We start from the raw sequence: 18,071 nt of genomic DNA, 5'->3' as shown, positions 1-18,071 counted from the left end.
GGGGTGGTTGGAAGTCCCCAAGGCACTTCCCAGGAGGTTTGCCAGTTTTTTTTTTTTTTATTATTATTTTTTTTTTCCAGGGGTTTGCCTTGACATCCCTCTGAAATGGGATTCCCCCCAACCATCCACCACAGTTTTTTCCTAGGGCAGCACTCCAGCTGCTCAGGAGAACCTTTAGGAAGAAAGGATGTGGGTTTAGGGGCAGAAATAACTGAAAGGCCCCACACTAGGCAAGGAGGGGGACTGGCTGACATCCATCAGGGTATGAATGAAACCGCTGGTCCCAGGGCAGGCAGCATTGGGGAGCTTGGGGCAGAAAGTCCTGGGGGGGGGAGCAGGAGCCTCCCTGGTGTCATTTTGAAAGTGCCTTCCGCCACCGTGCCCTGCTCTCCTCCGCCTCGGGCTTCTGCTGTACGGCTTGCCAAACCGTAGCAGGCACAGCCTGGTTTTGCACAGTCATTGGAGCCGGTGTTTAAAAGGAGAAGTGAGGGAGGGACATGTTGAAATCATTTTTTTTGACCATTTGCCCATTTCCAGCCGAGAGCTTGAGATAAGGGTGAGGACAGGCGGCGTCTCCGGGATTATCAAGCCAAGAGGTAGGAAGATAAACTGCTATTGATGCCTGCGGAGGGGCTCCTTTTATAGCTGGTTTTCATTTAGAGGAAAGATAAACTTTAAAAAGTGCAAGGCTGCTTGCTCTATAGTGGCCTATTTTCTCTGGATACCCCAGAGCAGCAGCTACAACCCTGTGCATGAACGAATGGACTTGATTTACACCGGGGCAGGCTGCAGCCCCATAGGGATATAGCCCTATAGCCGATAAGGAAAAGTGTTTTCCTTTAGGATGAGTTGTTTTTAAAGGGAATGGAGAGGTTTGCTCTGTTTTGTGCTGATTTATGGTGTGCGGGAGGGAGGGCTGTTCTGGGGAACCCAGACCTGGTCCCTTTGGACAACCACGTCCTTTGGCAGCACGGGGGGCAATGTGGGGAGTTTTGCAAGGTCCTGCTAATTTGGGCATGGAGTTAATTGGGATTGTCTGTAGTGAGTAGAAACCTGTGCTACTACTGGGAGCTGCTTTTTAGGGCTTTTCCGTGGTGTTTCCAGGATGAGGAGCAGTTTGAGGTGCAAATACAGTGAGCCGTGAGCTCTGGTGTTTTCTGGAGCAGGTGCTTGCTGGTAAAACCTGGGGAAAAAAAGGGCATTTGTTGTAATTGAAACACAATCCCCAAAGAGCTCTCATTTCACATTGCACAAAGAGGCCCCAAACCCCGTGCAATCCCTGTCCTGTGCCCGTGGGACCTGTTTTATCCCAGGCACTTCTGGTGACAATTTTTTAACCGAACCTGCCACACTGAGGCTGGATTTTGCTCTCTAAAATCTGCAAAACCACAGCACAGGCTTCTGGCTGAGGACCGGCTGCCTGATGCTCAGCACCGTTTGCAGTCAGCTGTATTTCTTCACCCTTAGAAGGGGAAGGCAGGTGGATGGGAGGCTCAACTAAACTTTCACCAGTCGTTCTCCGGGTGCTGGGGGAGGCACCGGGTGTTTCTTTGCCCCTTGTTGCTTTCTGCTGGCAAGGAGCAGCAGAAGGTGTGAGCAGCTCGGGTGCTGTGCCTGCCTCCTGCCTTTATCTCTGTGGTCGCTCTCTGCTCTGCCAGATTTTGCTTTTGCAATCAAAGCCGAGAGCAATCGTTTTGAAGAGGCAGGGTGCACTTCATGTCTCTGCTGTCCTCTGATGACACCGGGCAGTGGAGCAAGGCGCTGATGGCCCGGGTCGAGGCACAGCACATGCGCCTGGCGGGGCAGAGCTCGGCACCGTGTCCCCGCCACCAGCAGGGCAGGGGACGCCTTTCAACTGCTTGCCCAAGGGGAAGCAAACACTTGGCCGAAATTCCTGCAGGCTGGAAAGGTCCGAGATGAGGATGGTGGGGCTGGGAGAGCCCCGAGCACCCCTGCATTAGGGTGAGGTGGAGGCAAAGTGGTGCTGAGCCCAGCCCTGCGCCCCAGCGCTGCACGGGAGCCCTGAAATGGGAGAGCAGGAGCTTGGGCAGCAGATTTTCTCGAGGCCGTTTGGTGGGGATGGGCTGCAGCTGCTCAGGGTCTCGCTGTCTCTGCCTAGAGCTTTGCATCCCTCTGCCCCTGGGAATTTGCAGGAGGAACGGAGTGAGTGCCATGCAGCCCTGATGTCTGCTCCATGACAGCTACACCGAGCAGCCACCTGAGCATCCCATCAACCGGCTTCTTCCACCTCCTTTCTCCATCTCCCTGTCCCCCAGCTTCAGGGACCTCCTTTTGCCATCACATCCTGCAGGTTTGGGGGGCGAAGGGAAGTTGGGGTCCCTCCTAAAGCAGCTACGGGGGCGCAGTGTGCCTGTATTTAGGGAACAGATGATTGCCATCGGGGGGCTGCCTGCCTCCCCCCTCCCGCAGCCCCAGGTTGACTCAGCGTGCCGGGGACACCCCCACACCGCCGGCGTCATCGCCTCACACCACTGTTACGGGGACAAACGTCTCGGCACAGTTTCCACCGTTGTGGTTTCCTGCTTGGACCCAACCGAAATCCCTGCCGGGGGACGCGGCACCTCCGTCCCCAGCATCGCCACCCGCTGCCCCAGCCCGGGGTGGCCCGAAGTACCTCGTGTAGGGCCCCCAGGAGGATCTGGGGGCCAGAAATTGGAGGCGGTGGGAAGCTGCCTGCCCCCCCCCATGCTGCTGTGCCCCACCGATAGGCATCTCTGGGGAGGGCGCTGCTGGTGGGTGCTGATAGGAACCCGTCAGCTTGCCTCGCCATCAGATAAAGTGTTTACAGGAACAAAGCTGACAGTAAAACACCAGTTTCCTGCTGCTCGTTTTTCCCCCCGGTGACCAGCCAGGGGAGGGGAGGAAGGCTGCGTGTCCCCTCCCGGCAGGGACAGCCCCACAGCCGTCCCCAGGCGTGCAGTAACTGCATCAGTTCTCAGCACGGGCTTCCTCGAGGCCTTTTGGGTGCCACGGGGGGGTTCTTACAGACCCCCCACCAGCCCCCAGATGATTTCTGCTTTCTCTAGGGTCCCCAACCAGTGCTTAAGGGGCACGAGGGCACACTGGGTCCCGAATACCCACGCTGCAACCCAGATCCCCCACGCACGTCACCACCCTCTCCACCACCACCACCTTCTGCCTTCAGGATTACTTCCCCCCCCCCCCCCCCAAAAAAAAGTAAACTTTCTCTCATTAACTACGGGGTTTGGACGTGACACCCCTCTCCCACCCCACCTGCACCCCGAGCACCCCACGGGGCTGGGGGGCGCCTGCGTGGCCCCGCTCCCCTCGCAGGAGGCCCGCGCGCCGTTTCCGTTCGCTCAAATGGCCGCGGGGAGATAAGGGCTGTGGTTTCCTCCGAGCATGTGAACGAGGGGAAGGGAGGCCCCGCTGCACAGCCTGCCTTGCCCCCGCCGAGCTTTGCCCCGGGATGGAGGCTGCTGGCGAGGCCCCCGCGGGGACCCTCCCCGGGGAGGAGGAGAGCCCCGAGGTAGGTGCCCGCTTCACCTCCCCAGGGGATAGGGGCTGCACCTGGGGCTCGGTGGCCCCAAAAGTGCTGGGATTGGGGGTCAGGGGGGGCTGCAGGACCCCAGGGTGCAGGGTTGGGGCCGGGGGTGGACACAGGGAAGGTGCTCGAGGTGTGTGGGGGGAATTGGGGTGAGCGTGCGGCCAGGCTTGGGCTGGTGCTGACGTTAATGCTGATGCCAAGCAAGAAGTGGGGGTGGGAGCTGGGGGGGGGGGCACATCCTGCCGCAAACCTGCACCCGAGCTCTGTGCTGGTGCAGAAGGGTCCTTCAGCTGTCTCCCAGCTCCCTCCCATCTGCAGAGCCCCCAAAAGCCCTGCTTTTCACCCAAACGCCCCAAGAGACTTCCTCCCCGGCAGCCGGGCAAGCTGCATCCCCGCAGATGTCCCCAGGAAATGGGACTGGGGCTCTGCCAGAGCCAAAGGAGCCTCCAGGGGGGGGTGCCTGGTGCTGCTGGGTGCCTGCAGCACGGTGCTGAGGAGCTGTGCTGGGGGTTGAATGCCCCCGAGGGACTCGTCCTCCCTCCATCCCTGCAGAAAAGCTGCCCCACGGCAGCGTCGCTGCCGCCGCGCACAGGCTGGGGGTGCTGGCAGCCGTGTCCGGGCCTGGATTTAAACAACGCGTCTGGATTTCAGCTGGGGTCTTGGCACGGGGATTAGCAGCAGCGAACACGTTGCAGGGGCTTGGCTTTATCTCACGGAGTCCTGTGCTCGTGTGGGCGAGCACAAAGGAGCCACCGGGGCAGCCTGCCCTGATTTCGGTGGGGAGCTGCAGAGTCCCAACCCCACAAAGCAGCAGCGAGCCCCTTGCCCCCCTCCCATGCTGCCCCGATGCTGGTGGCAAGGCTCCAACCTTGGGCAGGGGGTGTTTGGAGACCACAGCCCCCAGGACGGGGCTGAAGCAGCTCCAGGGTTAAACCCGCTGCGGGTGGAGGAGCTGAACCCAGCCCAGATGGCTGGGGGATTACGGCAGCCCCAGATTTGCCATAAGCAAATGGTGACGTTCCAGTGGCTGTATTTTTTTTTTTTTTCTTTCTATTAGGAGGATCCCAAGGTCATTTCAGGACCTGGGCTGACCTGGGGGTGGGGTTCATCCCTTCCTACCAGCCCCCATCATCCCAACCCTGATGAGCCGGGTCTGTGCTTGGCACAGAAAGGACCAAGCGCATTTCAAAGATGTCCAAAAAACAAGGCTAAGATGAATTATTTTTTGGGGTGGGGGTGTGGTGCTGTCACCCCATTGTGCTCCCAAGGATCCCAGACACCTGGAGCTGCCACGGCTGGCACATGACACCCGCTGCAGTCACCCAGCCCTTGGTGGCACGGTCACCGTGGCTAGACAAGGATGGGAACAAATTGCTCAGCTGTGGCTGTGGCCAAATCCAGCCCAAACACAGGCCTGGCCCAGGGAGGAACCGGCACAGGCTGAGAGCTCAGGGTGTTTGTAAAACAAATGCCACTTCTGGTCATCCAGCGAGTGGGGCACGGGGTCTTCACGCCAGCAGAGAGCAGTTCAGCATCACGTTTCTTTTCCTGCCTGACAGCCCCCTGCCTTCTGCTGGCTCCTTGCCCACGGCTGCCCTGGGCAGCTCAGTTGCCATTTCTTGCCACCCCTCAACCTGCAGGGCTCAGGGAAGCCCCAGTGCCCCCATCGATGGGCGATGGGGATCTAATTTCGGGCTTCATGCTGCACCTTGGCCATGGGGCTAAATGGCACCTTGGGGACAAGCCCACCCCATCCCCAGTTCCCTGCAGTTTCCTCCTAAACCCTCTCCGTGTCTCCAGCCCTGACGGGAAACCTCTCTGCTTCTCTCCTTTCTCCAGATGGACCTGTCCCACCGCTTCTCCAAGCAGGAGGTACGAGTGTGGCCCTGCCGTGGGCTCCCTTGGGGACATCGGAGGGGGCCACCGAGGTGCAGGGGGGGCGCAGAGCCCCCGGCTCAGGCTCCCCAAGGACATCGCCTTTGGGTGCCGGAGCGAGCGCACCCAGCTGCTGGCACCCCATGGATGTGCTGGGGAGGAGGGCGAGCGGGGTGCTGGGTTGGGGTGGGGGGGACACATGGGGTGCCCGGGGTGGTGGCGAGGGGTCGGCGCTGTCCCCGCAGCTGGCCCTGCTGTACGAGGAGGTGCTCTACACCATCCGGCACCGCATGGGCAAGCCCGAGCCCCACCACGTGGCGGACGCCCAGGAGCTCTACGCCTACGTGCAGAAGGTGGGTGCAGCCTGCTGGGACCCCCCCAATCCCATCCTGTCCCCTCCGTGCTGTGCAGTCACCCCTAAAGGACACCCCTAAAGGCACGGCAGCGGCATCCAGCCATGGGGCTGGGAGCAGGGCTTTGTCTTGGGCTCGGGGCGCTCAGCCCGAGGCTCTCCCGAATTTCAGCCCTTCCCCAGCCCTCCCGCTGCTCCTCGCCTCCAGCTGGCTGCCGGGGCACAGCGGGAAGTCCCTGGCTGCTGTCCAGCCACCAGGAACAGGGCCACATCCGTCAGCGGCCCTAATATTTATAACAGGCTTTCGGCATGGACGCGGAGGAGCACAGGGTCAGCATGCAGCGGGTCAAGGAGCTGGAGGTAGGGAGCAGGATGGGATCCCGGCTTGGGGTCGGTGCCTGGTCCCCCTATTCGGGTTTGGGGTGCTCTGTGGGCGTTGAGCCTTTTTGTGACAAGGGGAAGGTGGTGGCAGGGTCCTGCTCGAGCCCTGAACTTCCCCACGGGGTTGGGTCCCCAGGACCCTCCTTCACCCCCTGGTGCGCACCCAGGCCGGAGCAGATCTTCGTGGCTGCTTTTCCCCTAGGTTGAACAATCTTTGCTTTCTTTCAGAGCCCGATTTTTTGCCTGAAAGCAACCGTGAAGGAAGCCAAGGGGATTTTGGGGAAAGACGTCAGCGGTAAGTGGGGCTGGGAGGGGGTGGCTTAGCCCAAAAGGGGACGGCTGCTGCTCGCACGGGGCTTGCACTGCCGGGTCCTTGCAGGCTTCAGCGACCCGTACTGCCTGCTGGGCATCGAGGCCAAGAGCCAGGAGCCGGCCCACCCCGACAGCAAGAAGCGGCTGAAGGCAGTGGTCAAGGACCTCATCCCCGAAGACCAGATCCATCGCACACAAGTCATAAGCCAGACTCTCAACCCGGTGTGGGACGAGACGTTTATCCTGTAATCTGCCCCCCCTCCATCCCATCGCTTCACGGGGGCTGCGGGGTGGTTAACCTGCCTTGGGGGGGGGGATTTGGGGGCTCTGTGGGGTGATGCCTGTAGGGTCTCGCTGTGCATCTGGTCTGACCCAGCCAGCAGGTGCAGGGAGTTTGGAGGGGGTGGCCAAAATCAGTCTCTTAGGGCACTGATTTCCCAGGACGCATGGTGTGTGTGTGTGTGTGGAGTTCTCCATCATCTCCATCTCCACCTCCATCTCCATCTCCATCTCCATCTCCACCTCCATCTCCACCTCCATCTCCACCTCCACCTCCACCTCCATCTCCATCTCATCTCCCTTGTGGCCGCTGTCCTGCCCCCTTGCTGCTGGTCCCGTGGTGCTGCTGGCGTGACGCCTTCTGCTTGTGCCTTGCAGGGAGTTCGAGGACACGGAAACGGCCAGCTTCCACCTGGACATGTGGTGAGCCCAGCCAGGCAGAGTCCTGCTCCCGGCACGGGGCTGGGAGGGTCGATGGGTTGGTCCTGGGATCTGCACCCTTTGCAAAGCCCCAAAAACTGCTGGGGCCTCGTTACCCCCTTGTTTTCAGCTGCAAGCAGTCACTGACAGCCCTGCGCAGGGCAGGGAGCCCAGGCTGGCTTTGCACAGCCCGGACTCATTGCCCAAGGCAAAAAGCAGCTGAGGACCGAGCCTTGATTTAATTTATGGCAACAAGCCACGTGCTTGTGGGTCTGGGGCAGACAGCTGCTTTTTGGGGGTGTCCTCAGCCCCCAACACCCTCACCCCCACCTCCACCGTCACTGCGGTGCCCTGAAACGTGCTGCACTCATTTGATTTTCCCCCTTTGCCCTCACCGTGGGCTTTGCCACCCCCAGGGACTCGGACATGGTGGAGTCGGTGCGGCACAAGCTGGGCGAGCTGACGGACCTCCACGGCCTCAAGCGGTGGGTGCTGCCCCCCCGGCACTGCCGCGTGGGGCTGTTGGTGGCTCCTCTGCCTCCTGGGTTCAACAACTGCCCCTGGGGGAAGGGAAAGAGGGAAGGAGGGAGGGAGGGAGGGCAGCAGCTCCCTGCTGGCCCCACGTTGCCCCACTTTGCCCAGACCATGGCTGGTGCCGGCCATGGGAACCTCTCCACCCTCCTTGTACCTGCTTTTCAGGATCTTTAAGGATGCTCGGAAAGACAAAGGGCAGGACGACTTCTTGGGGAACGTGGTCCTGCGCCTGAAGGTGAGAGATGTGCCCTGGATGCGGGTGAAGCCTGGGGGTTGGACTGGGCAGGACCCCAGCCCCGTGGCAGCGTGGGCTGAGCCGGGCTCCCAGAGCTGCAGGGCGATGCCACGTCCCCCAGCGGGTATAACCCAGTGGTTATATGGCTTTGTAAAAGTCAGCTGCTCTAGATGTGCACTGCAGCACCTTCCTGCCCCGTTACTGCTGTGGGAACACTCCCTCACCCCTTGCCTCTGTGCACGCAGGACCTGCACTGCTGGGACGATCAGTGGTACCAGCTGGAGCCGCGGACAGAAACGTATCCCAACCGGGGCCAGTGTCACCTGCAGTTCCTGCTGACCCACAAGAGGGTAGGAGGCAGGGAGCAGGGGGTCCCCTTCCATCTCCTGGCAGGACGGGGCTTCCCCAGCTGCCCGTCCCCTGGGCTCCATCTCCGTGCCCCAGGACCAGGGGTGCCGGCAGGCTTTGGAAACCCATCGCAGCCCTCCCCTGGGCTCTGTGCGTACCTGCACCCCTGGGCTGGGTTCTCTGGCTCCATGCATTTTGGGTTCTTGCTTTCCCCCATCCGACCACCTCCCTGCACGTTTGGGCAGCTGCAGGTTGCTGCCCACCCGGCTGGCATGCGTTGTCCCTTTCCAGAGGGCCACCACGAGCAGCAGGACACAGCCCAGCTACACCGTCCACCGGCACCTCCTGCAGCAGCTGGTGTCCTACGAGATCCTACAGCACCAGGTGCCGTGGGGAAGCAGCAGGGATGGGGTGGGGGCTTCCTTTGGTGCTCATCACGTTGCCAAAGGCTCTGCTCTGTGATGGAAGGGGGGCAGGAGGTGCCTGCCCATGCCCGGTGCCTATGGCCCCATGAACACACGTGGCCCTGGTGCCCGTCCCTGTCCCTGCTCAGCCCAGCCCGCTGCAGGGCACCTCATCCCCTGTGCTCCCCGCAGGCCGGCAGCATTGCCTGGGACGGGGAGCTGAGCCGGCACGCCAGCACCGTGCTGTACCTGCACGCCACGCAGAAAGACCTCTCTGACTTCCACCAGGTCATGGCGTGAGTACCCCCTCCTCGAGCTGGGGGAAGCCCTCAGCTTTCCCATCCTTGGGGAGCCCCGCACCATTCCCTTGGGGCTCAGCCGGGCCTCTCCCTCCTTCCCCAGGCAGTGGCTGGCGTACAGCAAGCTCTACCAGAGCCTGGAGTTCAACAGCAACTGCCTGCTCCACCAGATCACCAGCATCGAGTACCAGTGGGTGCAGGAGCGCCTGAGGCCAGAGCAGGTGGGACACGGAGGAGATGTGCCCCGAGCACCCACCCCGAGCCTCCTCTCGCAGCTCCCGGCCACGATTCCCTCCTCGTGCTGCAGCAAGGGCTGGGGCTTGTAGGGTGCAGGGGTGCCCTGAGACCTCGGTGATGGGCTGCGGGGCTTTCCTGGTGGGCAGCCAGCCACAGGGACCAGGAAAAATCCCCCTTCCCTTGGGGGATTTGTTCCCCATCTCTGCAGAGGAGCCCTCACCCTTTTGCACTGATCTCGCCCTCCTCCATCGCTGTGATCGCATCAGTCCCAACCCCAGCAAAAAATGGGATCTGACCCAGTTCCCACTGGCTTCTCCCGGCCTTTTTTTCCAGGGCATCCCAGCACCCTGCTGAGACTTTTAATTATTCATGCGTAGCGAGGTGGTTTAATTGCAAATAAGTTAAGCTCATGTGGTTAAGCTCAGCTCAGCCCCTCCAGGAAGAAGTTCCTGGGCACACGAGGGGGTTTCTCCACCCCTGAAGAAGATCAGGAGCCACAGACACCCCCTGCCAAATGGCACCGTGGTGCCACCACCAAGGACAACAGCGCGTCCCCTTCCTTCTCCCCAGAAAGCAGAGCTGGCCGAGTCCTTCCAGTCCTTGCTGACCTACGGGGTGTCCCTCATCCGGAGGTACCGCATCATCTTCCCCCTCTCCGTCGCGAGGTCCACGGAGAGGCTGCAGTCCCTGCTGCGGTGAGTGCAGCGTGCGGGGTCATAGTGCTTGGCCACCAGCATGGACAAGGCTGGAAGCTGGAGGAGAAGCCCGTGAGAGCCCTTTTTGCCCCCATACCCTCCCCCCCCGCCTTTCCAGGCTGCTGGACACCTAACTGCTGTGACACTTCTCCTGTCTGGCCCCTCGCCCCGGGCTCCCCGTGGGGGATGTTGTTGGGAGGAGAAGGTCTGTTTGGGTAGGGTCTCCTGGGGGAGAGGCGCTGGTTCGGAGGGGCCGGTGCTGGGTCTCACCGATGTTTCTTGGTTCACAGGGTTCTGGTCCAGATGTGCAAGATGAAAGCTTTCCGGGAGCTGTGCACGCTCAGCCCTGACCTCCCCAAAATGGTCTCCGAGGCGCTCAAGGTAGCGGCACCGGGGGGGTTCTCGCCCTCCCTAACCCCAGAGGGCACCCTGCAGCACCCCTTCCCGTCTCCAACCCCTGCCCAATGCCCACACCTCTCCTGCAAAGCCACCCGGACCGTCCTGGGGGGAAAACCACCCTAATTTCTTCTGCTTGGTGCCCCAAGCCTCTGGTTCCCACCACGAGGAGCTGGGTCCTGCCCAGGGGAATGGGATGGCAGGGGGGATGGCAGAGCTGGCTCCATCCTTGGCTTCTCACACCAGGGCTCCTCTCTTGCAGTCAGGCACGACGGAGTGGTTTCACATGAAGAAGCAGCACCTGAAGCCCATGGTGAAGGTGAGTCCCCATCTCGGCCTCTCTGCCAAGGAAAGAAGCAATTTCCTGGGCAGGGGTGTGAGGGAGGCTGAGGGGTGGGATGATGAGATCTGAGAGGAGGCTTTTGCAGTTTTTTGAGCTGTCGAGGTATTTGGGTCTCCAGCAGGTGCTTGTTTCATGGTGTTTTAAGCTGGAGACCCAAATACTGCCAGCTTAAAGCCCTATGACCCATGTTACCTGCAGGCTTAAGGCCTTGGTGGGATGGGCAGGAGCAGGAGGTGGTCCCCTGCCTGGCCACGCAAGCACAGGGGGACAAAGGATGACAACTTGTTGGTGCTCCTGATGTGGTTGTAATGCTAGCCTGCTACTCCACAAGAGCAAATCATAGAAATAAATCAGTTCTGGATGTCGTCTCAATATCGCTGAGCATCCAAAACAAGCTGTTCCCTCTTTTGCAGAGCATGGAGGAGAATGGCAAAGCCTTGGCCAAACTGCTCCTGGAGGTGATAGCAGATCTCCAGCAGTGCCAGAAAACCTGGAATAAATTCTTCATCAGGTAGGCCTTGACGCTTGGTCCCTCCTCATCCACCTTCCCCGGGACCAAGAGCGACAGGGCACGCTGATGCTTCGTTCCTTGGTCTTCGGGCTCCACAGCACCTATGAAAGGAGAAACCCAGAGGCCCCATCTCTGCCTCGTGGAGCTCTCCTCTCCGAGGGCATGGGCTGGGAACCTTTGCTGGGCTGGGTTTGCTGGGCTGCAGCTGGCAGGCTCCTGACTCCCTGTTTCTCTCTCGCAGCACCCTGAAGCTGAATCTCTTCTCCATCGCCTACGTGGAGCTGGAGAGCCTGGTGAGCGAGCCCGGGCTGCCCTGCACTCCTGGGACTGAGGGCTGAACCAGGCTGAGATTTTGAGCCACCCTCACCCCGTGCCTCCGGAAAGCCCGTACCAGAGCCAGTCCTCCTGGCTGCCCCCCAAAAACACCTCTGCCCCACAGCCGCCCCTTCTTCCCTTTATCCCTGCCAGGTTGCAGAGCATGTCCAGGAGCAGCTGCACGAGGTGGACAGCAGCATGTCCAAGCCCACGGCCGAGAGCCTCTTCCAGCTCTACCTGAACCTGCAGGAGCTCTATCGGATGAAGGACTTCCTCCCAGAGAGGTACCGAACCCAAAAGGGGAGATGCTGGGGGGTGGGGAGGATGGAGCAGTAAATCCAGAAGACTGCCAAACCCTTCCCTCTCACCTCCACCGCTAATTCCGCCCTGGCAGACCAGGCTGTTGGTGGCTGGTGTCGATGTGAGCATCACCAGGAGGGTTTCAGGCCCATTTCTGGGTGGGATTGATGGGGACCTCACCTCCAAGCGGAGGTTTTTCCTTAGCATGTGCCTCCCTGGGGCAGTTTTTTGCGTGTAAGGTGGTAGCCCCGTGCTATCACAGCGCACTGGGAGAAGCTGGTGCCTTCATCCACAGGGACGGACCTTTGGCCCTGAGCGATTTCCACCAGTGGTTCAAGGAAGCCGTGCCCCAGTGGCTACAGAAAGCCTACACCATCGCGCTGGAGAGGGCGCAGAGAGCCGTGCAGATGGACCAGGTAACCCGGGGGGGAGAAAAACGCCCTGCAGCCCCCGGGGACTCACCAAATCCCTCACACAATCCCACCGAGGTCTTTTCCCCAGGGCTACTTACCCCTCCTCAGTCCTCACCCCTCAGATGGGGTGTAGGAAGGAGCTGATGAGGAGCCAGAGAGCCCTAAAATTTAGGATCAGCTTTCCTGTCTGGGATGGCTCCTTCCCATACAAGCTAAGTTGTGTTTGCTGTCTCTGCCCTGCCAGCTGACGCCCTTTGGGGAGCACAACAAGCACAGCACCTCCACCGTCGACCTGTCCACCTGCTACGCCCAGATCGTGAAGACCTGGCAGCAGCTCAACTGGCCGGACCCTGAGGAAGCCTTCATGATCATGGTGAAGCTCGTGGAGGTTCGTACACCCGGGCCTGGATGGCAGAAGCTGACCCAACAGGCACCAGCAGCAGTTTTCTCTTCTGCTCTTGGAGCTGGGTGCTGATGGATAGGGCCAGTGTCCCATGCCGGCGTGGTGAGGGACCCCAGCCCCATGGTGCTCTCCCATTTTGGTCTCGTTTGCTCCTTCTCCACCCTGCAGGACATGTGCAAAATCGCCCTGATGTACTGCCGGCTCATCAAGACCAGGGCTGAGGCTCTGTCGCTGAGCGAGCAGAACGAGGGCGAAGCGGCCAACAGGGTTGGTATCGGGGCAGGACCCACAGCTCGGGAGGGGGTGGCAGCCCCAACATCCTGGGGCTGGGTTTTTATGGGGATCTGCTGGCCCCCATAGCTGTAATCTTGGAAAATTGGGAGGGAAATGGTGCGGGCAGGGGAAACAGGATGGGGATGGGGATGGGGATGGGGATGGGGATGGGATGGGATGGGATGGGATGGGATGGGATGGGATGGGATGGGATGGGATGGGATGGGATGGGATAGAGGGGATGGGATGGGATGGGATGGGATGGGATGGGATGGGATGGGATGGGATGGGATGGGATGGGATAGAGGGGATGGGATAGAGGGGATGGGATAGAGGGGATGGGATGGGATGGGATTGAGGGGATGGGGTAGGGTGGAGTAAGGTGAGAATGGGGATGAGGGTGAGTGAGGGTGGGGTTGGGCAGTGGGGTGCCCTGAAGCAGCCCCTCCTCCCCAGCTCTGCATCGTGGTGAACAACATCAAGCAGCTGCGGCTGCTCATCCTGAAGCTGCCATCGCAGCTGGACTGGGCCCAGCTGGAGCGGCGCACGGGGGCCGTCATCGACCCGCAGCAGATCCAGCACACCCTGCACCACCAGCTCGACAGCACCGTGTCCTGCCTGGACCGCGAGGTCCAGGACGTGGTGCAAGCCCTGGCCACCAAGGTGACTGCCTGTCCCCAGCGGGGAGGTTTAACCCGAGGGGATGGCGATAAGGTGTAAGGGGAGAAGGGGGAGGTGAAACATCCTGAGCAGGGAGGCTCGTGGAGGGATGTTGGTGTGGGATGGGGGGGGAGGATGTGTGCTGGAAGCAGCTGTGGGGCTTCTTGAGGAAAAAAGCCCCAAATGTCCACGAGACCCAGAAAAGGGGATGCTGGTGCAAAGCCCCAGTGCCTCCGTGTGTTTCTCCCTGGCAGCTGGAAGCGGGCATCGCCAGACACATCCAGGAGCTCTCAGCCTCCAACGACACCCGGGAGCCTGAGGATGTAAGCTCCTGGCCTGGCCCCTCCTGCTGTGGGATGGAGCCCTCCAGACCCCCCCTCCCAGCCATACCCTGCTGGATGCGCCCCCCGCGCCCTCCCCAATGCCCCTCTCCTCTCGCTGCAGTCCATCATCCCCCTCATGAAGTTCCTGGAGTCGGAGCTGCAGTATCTCAACGAGCATCTGGTCCAGGAGAACTTCAAAAGGTGACCGGGGCCGTGCCAGGGTGGGGGCCAGCAGCATTCCCCTGGCAGGAACATCCCCCATGGGGCTCGGGGTCACCCCGCTCTGGGGCTGGGGGCTCTGCCTAGTGGGGTGAGCCAGTTCCCTGTGTTGGCTCTGGATATACCCCAGGTCCCCCTGCTCACAGCCCCTTTCCCTCGCCCCCGCAGCCTCCTTGCTCTCCTCTGGCATCACACCTTGGCCGTGCTGACTGCAGCTGCGGGGCCGCAGACATCCTCGACGCAGCGCTACAAGAAGCTGCAATGTGCCCTGAAGGTACCGGGGACACGGGGGGGGAGTCCCCTGGGTGTGTGCCTGGGGGCCAGCTAACAGCGTCCTCCTCCCCAGAGCCTGGAGCTGTGCTTCCACGCCGAGGGCTGCGGGCTGCCCCTGGAGACCCTGCACAGCGCAGCCTTCGTGGTATGGGTGCTGGGGAGTGGGGGGAGTGGGATTTTCTTAGGGTGTGAGAGCCGGGGGGGGGGCAGCATCCCCAGGCTGCAGACGTGTCCTGGTGCCTGACCGCCCCCTTTCATCCTCCCCGCAGTCTCTGGAGAGCCACCTGGCCCTCTGCTCCAGCACCAGCCGCAAGCTGATCCAGAAATACTTCAGCAACAGGATCCAGGAGCAGGTGGGAGTCAGGATGCGGCGCCCAGCCCCTTCCCCAGCCCCCCTCCTTGCTGATGGACACCACCAGAGCAGCATTTCCCCACCATGGGCTCCCCCAATCCTGGGGCTTTGGGAGTGGGTTTGCCCCGGCGCTGGGGTTTAGTGCATCCCAGAGGATGTCCCTCACCCCCCTGGTACCCCATAACGCATGCTTGGCTCCTGATACGACGCTGCACCTTGCAGCTGGATGCCAGCTCGGAGAAGTACGGGGCCGTGACCATCAAGGCTCTGTACCGGCCCTCGGAGCAGAAACTGCGCGTGGAGGTGCTCAACGCCGTCAACCTCATCCCACTGGACTCCAACGGTGAGCGTGTGGGCTGGGGCAACCCTCTGCCCCGTCCGTGGGCCCCGATACGACCCAGGGCTCCGTCTTGGTTTGCTTTTGCACCCCATGAGGTGGATTGAGGAGGAAGAGGGTTATTTTGTGGGTCTGGGGGTGCTGGAAGCAGAAGCCAGCAGCCAGGGCTGGCAGCGTTTTTCCTCTATGTAAAGCACACCTCACACACACACAAAAAAATTGTTTGGGGGGATACGGGACGGTCCCTTGGGTTGGCTGTCATTTGGGGAGGTCTCCAGGAGAGGTCACCCCTATTTTGAGCCTCCCAATGGCTCCTTCGTGCATGGCCCAGTAGGGGATGCTCCAGCTGCCTCCCAGGACCATGGGCTGGGCTGGCTGCTCTGGATGATGCCCTGAACCCCCCCCCAGCTACCCCAGCAGGAGGGGGCTGATGTCTGCACCCCACCAGGCTCCAGTGACCCCTTCGTCCAGCTCACCCTGGAGCCCCGGCATGAGTTCCCCGAGGTGGTGGCCCGGACCACCCAGTGCAAGAGGAACGAGCTGCACCCGCTCTTCGACGAAGCCTTCGACTTGTATGTAGGGTTTGGTGCCCAGCAGCCCCCATGTTCCCATCCCTGCAGCCCTGCCCCATGGAACTGGGTCCTGTGGTGGGATTTCACCTCCTGTCCCCCTTGGGAGAGCCTGGGGGGGCTCCCACGGGGAGGGTGAGCGCAGTGGGGAGGGTCGGCTTCCCACCGAGCATCACCCCGCAGAATCCCATTCAGTGTCTTAAAAGGGAATTTTGGGACCAAGGGGATGGGGGGAGATGGCCCCACGTGTCCCACCACCTCCCCCCAGCTTGATCCCCCCCGAGAAATGCCGTCAGGAGGGGGCCTGCCTGCTGCTGACCGTCTTCGACTACGACACGTTGGGGGCCAACGACCTGGAGGGAGAAGCTTTCTTCTCGCTCCGCCACGTGCCCGGGCTGGATGCCGACGAGGACCAGGCGGACATGGGATGGGTGCCCCAAACCCGCCTCTCGCTCACCCACCCCAAACCCAGCGGTACGGGGCACCACAGCCCGGCCCGGCCCCGCTGAGCCCCCGCAGGCCTCCCCTCATGTCTGTCCCCTCCTGTGCCTCAGGGGACGAGATCCTCCGGCTGCTGGAGTCCAGGAAGGGGGACAAGGAGGCCCAGGCCTTCGTCAAGCTCCGCAAGCAACGAGCCAAGCAGTCCAAGGAGACGGCGTGAGGGAGGCAGAGGTCCCAAAATGAGGGGGTCCAGAAGGAGACCTCAAGAGTTTTGACGGTGCCGGAGCCACCCGCGGGGGCTGTGGGGACCGCAGTGGGGTCCCTGAGCCGCCACCAGCTCCCAGCGCCTGCCTCACCCCGAGCAGTGCCCCCCACGGGGCTCAGGAGGGTGGGCACACAGTGTTTTGTTTTTTTTTTTGGGGGGGGGCCTCCTTTGCAGATTAGCAACACTACACGGGGCTGTGGAAGTGTGTGGCTGTCCCTGCCGTCCCCCTCAGCTTGTCACCACCGGCCGTGTCCCCGGCCCCCTGCAAAACCACGTCAGGGCAGCGGGGTTTGTTTGGGGTGGGGCGACCCATGGCCAAACCTGCCCTTTTTTTTTTTATTCTTTATTTTTTATTTTTTCCTCATGGATAAGCCTTTTAAATTAAAAGCAACAAAGCCGGTGTGTTGGCTGAGTGTTTGGGGGTGCTGGGAGGGGGGGACACAACCACAGGCAGTGAGACAAGGCCGAATGGAGGGGGCAATAACAGCAGCACTGCCCCGGCTGGCCCCGAGGGAGGCTTCCCCTTTGCCGTGCTGGCAGGGAACCAGGCAAAGCACTGGGTTACGGGGCTGTTACACTGCTCGGGGTTTACACCCAGGTGTAAATCCGCCTGCTCGCAAGGCTCTCGCTGCCCAGCAGTGCTCGCAGCTCGGCTCTGGGTGGCGGCCCGAGGCCTGACCAGACGCACGTAAAGCCCAGGTCTGGCTTCCTTGTGGCAAAAGGCTTTTAGGACGGCGGTGCGTGGTGGGTGGATGAGGAAATGAGGCCCCCCCCCAGCAGATGTGTGTGTCCTTGGGGGCTGCGGAGGCTGAGCTGGGCCGGGCAGGGGCATGGGGTGCAGCAGCAGCACAGCACTGCCTGCTCCACGGCTGCCACAGCCCTGTGCAGCCAGCCAGGCATATTTTATTTTATTTTATTTTATTTTATTTTATTTTATTTTATTTTATTTTATTTTATTTTATTTTATTTTATTTTATTTTATATTTTATTTTATTTTTTTATTTATTATTTTATTTTATTTTATTTTATTATTTATTTTATTTTTACTTCGTATATTTTTAAAAATATGTGTGGTTCTTTTGCGTGGGTTTATATTTTACCTCCAACCATACCAACCTCGTGGTGCTTCCTGGAGCTGAAGGAACCTGGGCAGCAAGAAAGGGCACCAGAGCCCCAGGAGCCAAACTAAGCAGCAATTTGGGCTGCCGAAACACTAAAAACAGAGGCCAGGAGTCAGGCACTGCCCTTGCCAGGCACCTGCACCCTTCTGGCTCCAGCACACGAGAGGCAGAGGTGGCAGCTCCATGTGGGGTGCCCAGGTGTAGCAGCTACAATTCCCAGCTGATTGCTATTTTATTTTTTTTAAGCTTGTTTTAGCTGCAATTATACTAATTATAAACCCGGAGCTCCCACCACGTGGCCTCTCCATGCATCCCCTGCCCAGCAAGGGGGTGGCCGAGCTCCAGCCCCGAGGGTCCCCAGGGAGCATCACCCTCGGCTGCTGCCTCCAGGGGCTGCACAGGCGATTGAGGTCAAGCTCGATGGGAGTGGGAAAAAAAAGCTCCCTTGGTATGGACGTGACATGGCAAGGTTCAGCCAAGCCTGCAGCAGCAGGGATTAAGACGCTGCTCGCTCACGAGGAAGCCATTTGGTTGCTTTATTCTCGTCTCGGTCCCCACTTTGGGCTTTTGCAGCTCTGCAGAGAGGTGAGATGTGGGAGAAGAGCAGCGAGGCTGGGCGGGAGCAGGATGCAGAGGAGAAGGGTGGCTGCTTGTGCA

At 60.7% G+C, this 18,071-nt stretch overlaps 1 protein-coding gene across 3 annotated transcripts; it reads left to right on the top strand.

Annotated features, from left to right (window-relative positions):
* Positions 1–473: 473 nt before the first annotated feature.
* UNC13D (unc-13 homolog D) lies at positions 474–16,693 on the top strand. 3 transcript variants are annotated; one of them, XM_068654633.1, is made up of 32 exons: positions 474–596; positions 5,369–5,401; positions 5,650–5,757; positions 6,057–6,116; positions 6,366–6,432; positions 6,517–6,694; positions 7,107–7,151; positions 7,565–7,633; positions 7,848–7,917; positions 8,163–8,267; positions 8,557–8,649; positions 8,862–8,965; positions 9,072–9,189; positions 9,776–9,900; positions 10,191–10,281; positions 10,559–10,615; positions 11,053–11,150; positions 11,392–11,443; positions 11,619–11,749; positions 12,061–12,181; positions 12,423–12,566; positions 12,750–12,848; positions 13,311–13,517; positions 13,769–13,837; positions 13,959–14,038; positions 14,225–14,330; positions 14,403–14,474; positions 14,599–14,682; positions 14,904–15,024; positions 15,467–15,590; positions 15,856–16,061; positions 16,142–16,693. In XM_068654633.1, exons 2-32 carry the CDS (start codon positions 5,369–5,371, stop codon positions 16,246–16,248), a joined length of 3,144 nt encoding a protein of 1,047 aa, XP_068510734.1. In that variant the 5' UTR covers positions 474–596; the 3' UTR covers positions 16,249–16,693. The 3 variants fall into 3 exon arrangements, with proteins under 3 accessions (XP_068510734.1, XP_068510735.1, XP_068510733.1); XM_068654632.1 differs by lacking the exon at positions 474–596 and adding an exon at positions 3,319–3,511; XM_068654634.1 differs by lacking the exons at positions 474–596; positions 15,856–16,061; positions 16,142–16,693 and adding an exon at positions 3,318–3,511 and having other exon boundaries at positions 15,427–15,566.
* Positions 16,694–18,071: the final 1,378 nt, after the last annotated feature.

Source organism: Anas acuta, chromosome 18 (genome assembly GCF_963932015.1).
Source record: "Anas acuta chromosome 18, bAnaAcu1.1, whole genome shotgun sequence".
NCBI lineage: Eukaryota > Metazoa > Chordata > Aves > Anseriformes > Anatidae > Anas > Anas acuta.
The sequence above is the reverse complement of the archived record's forward strand: the minus strand, read 5'-3'. Positions and strand labels throughout refer to the sequence as shown.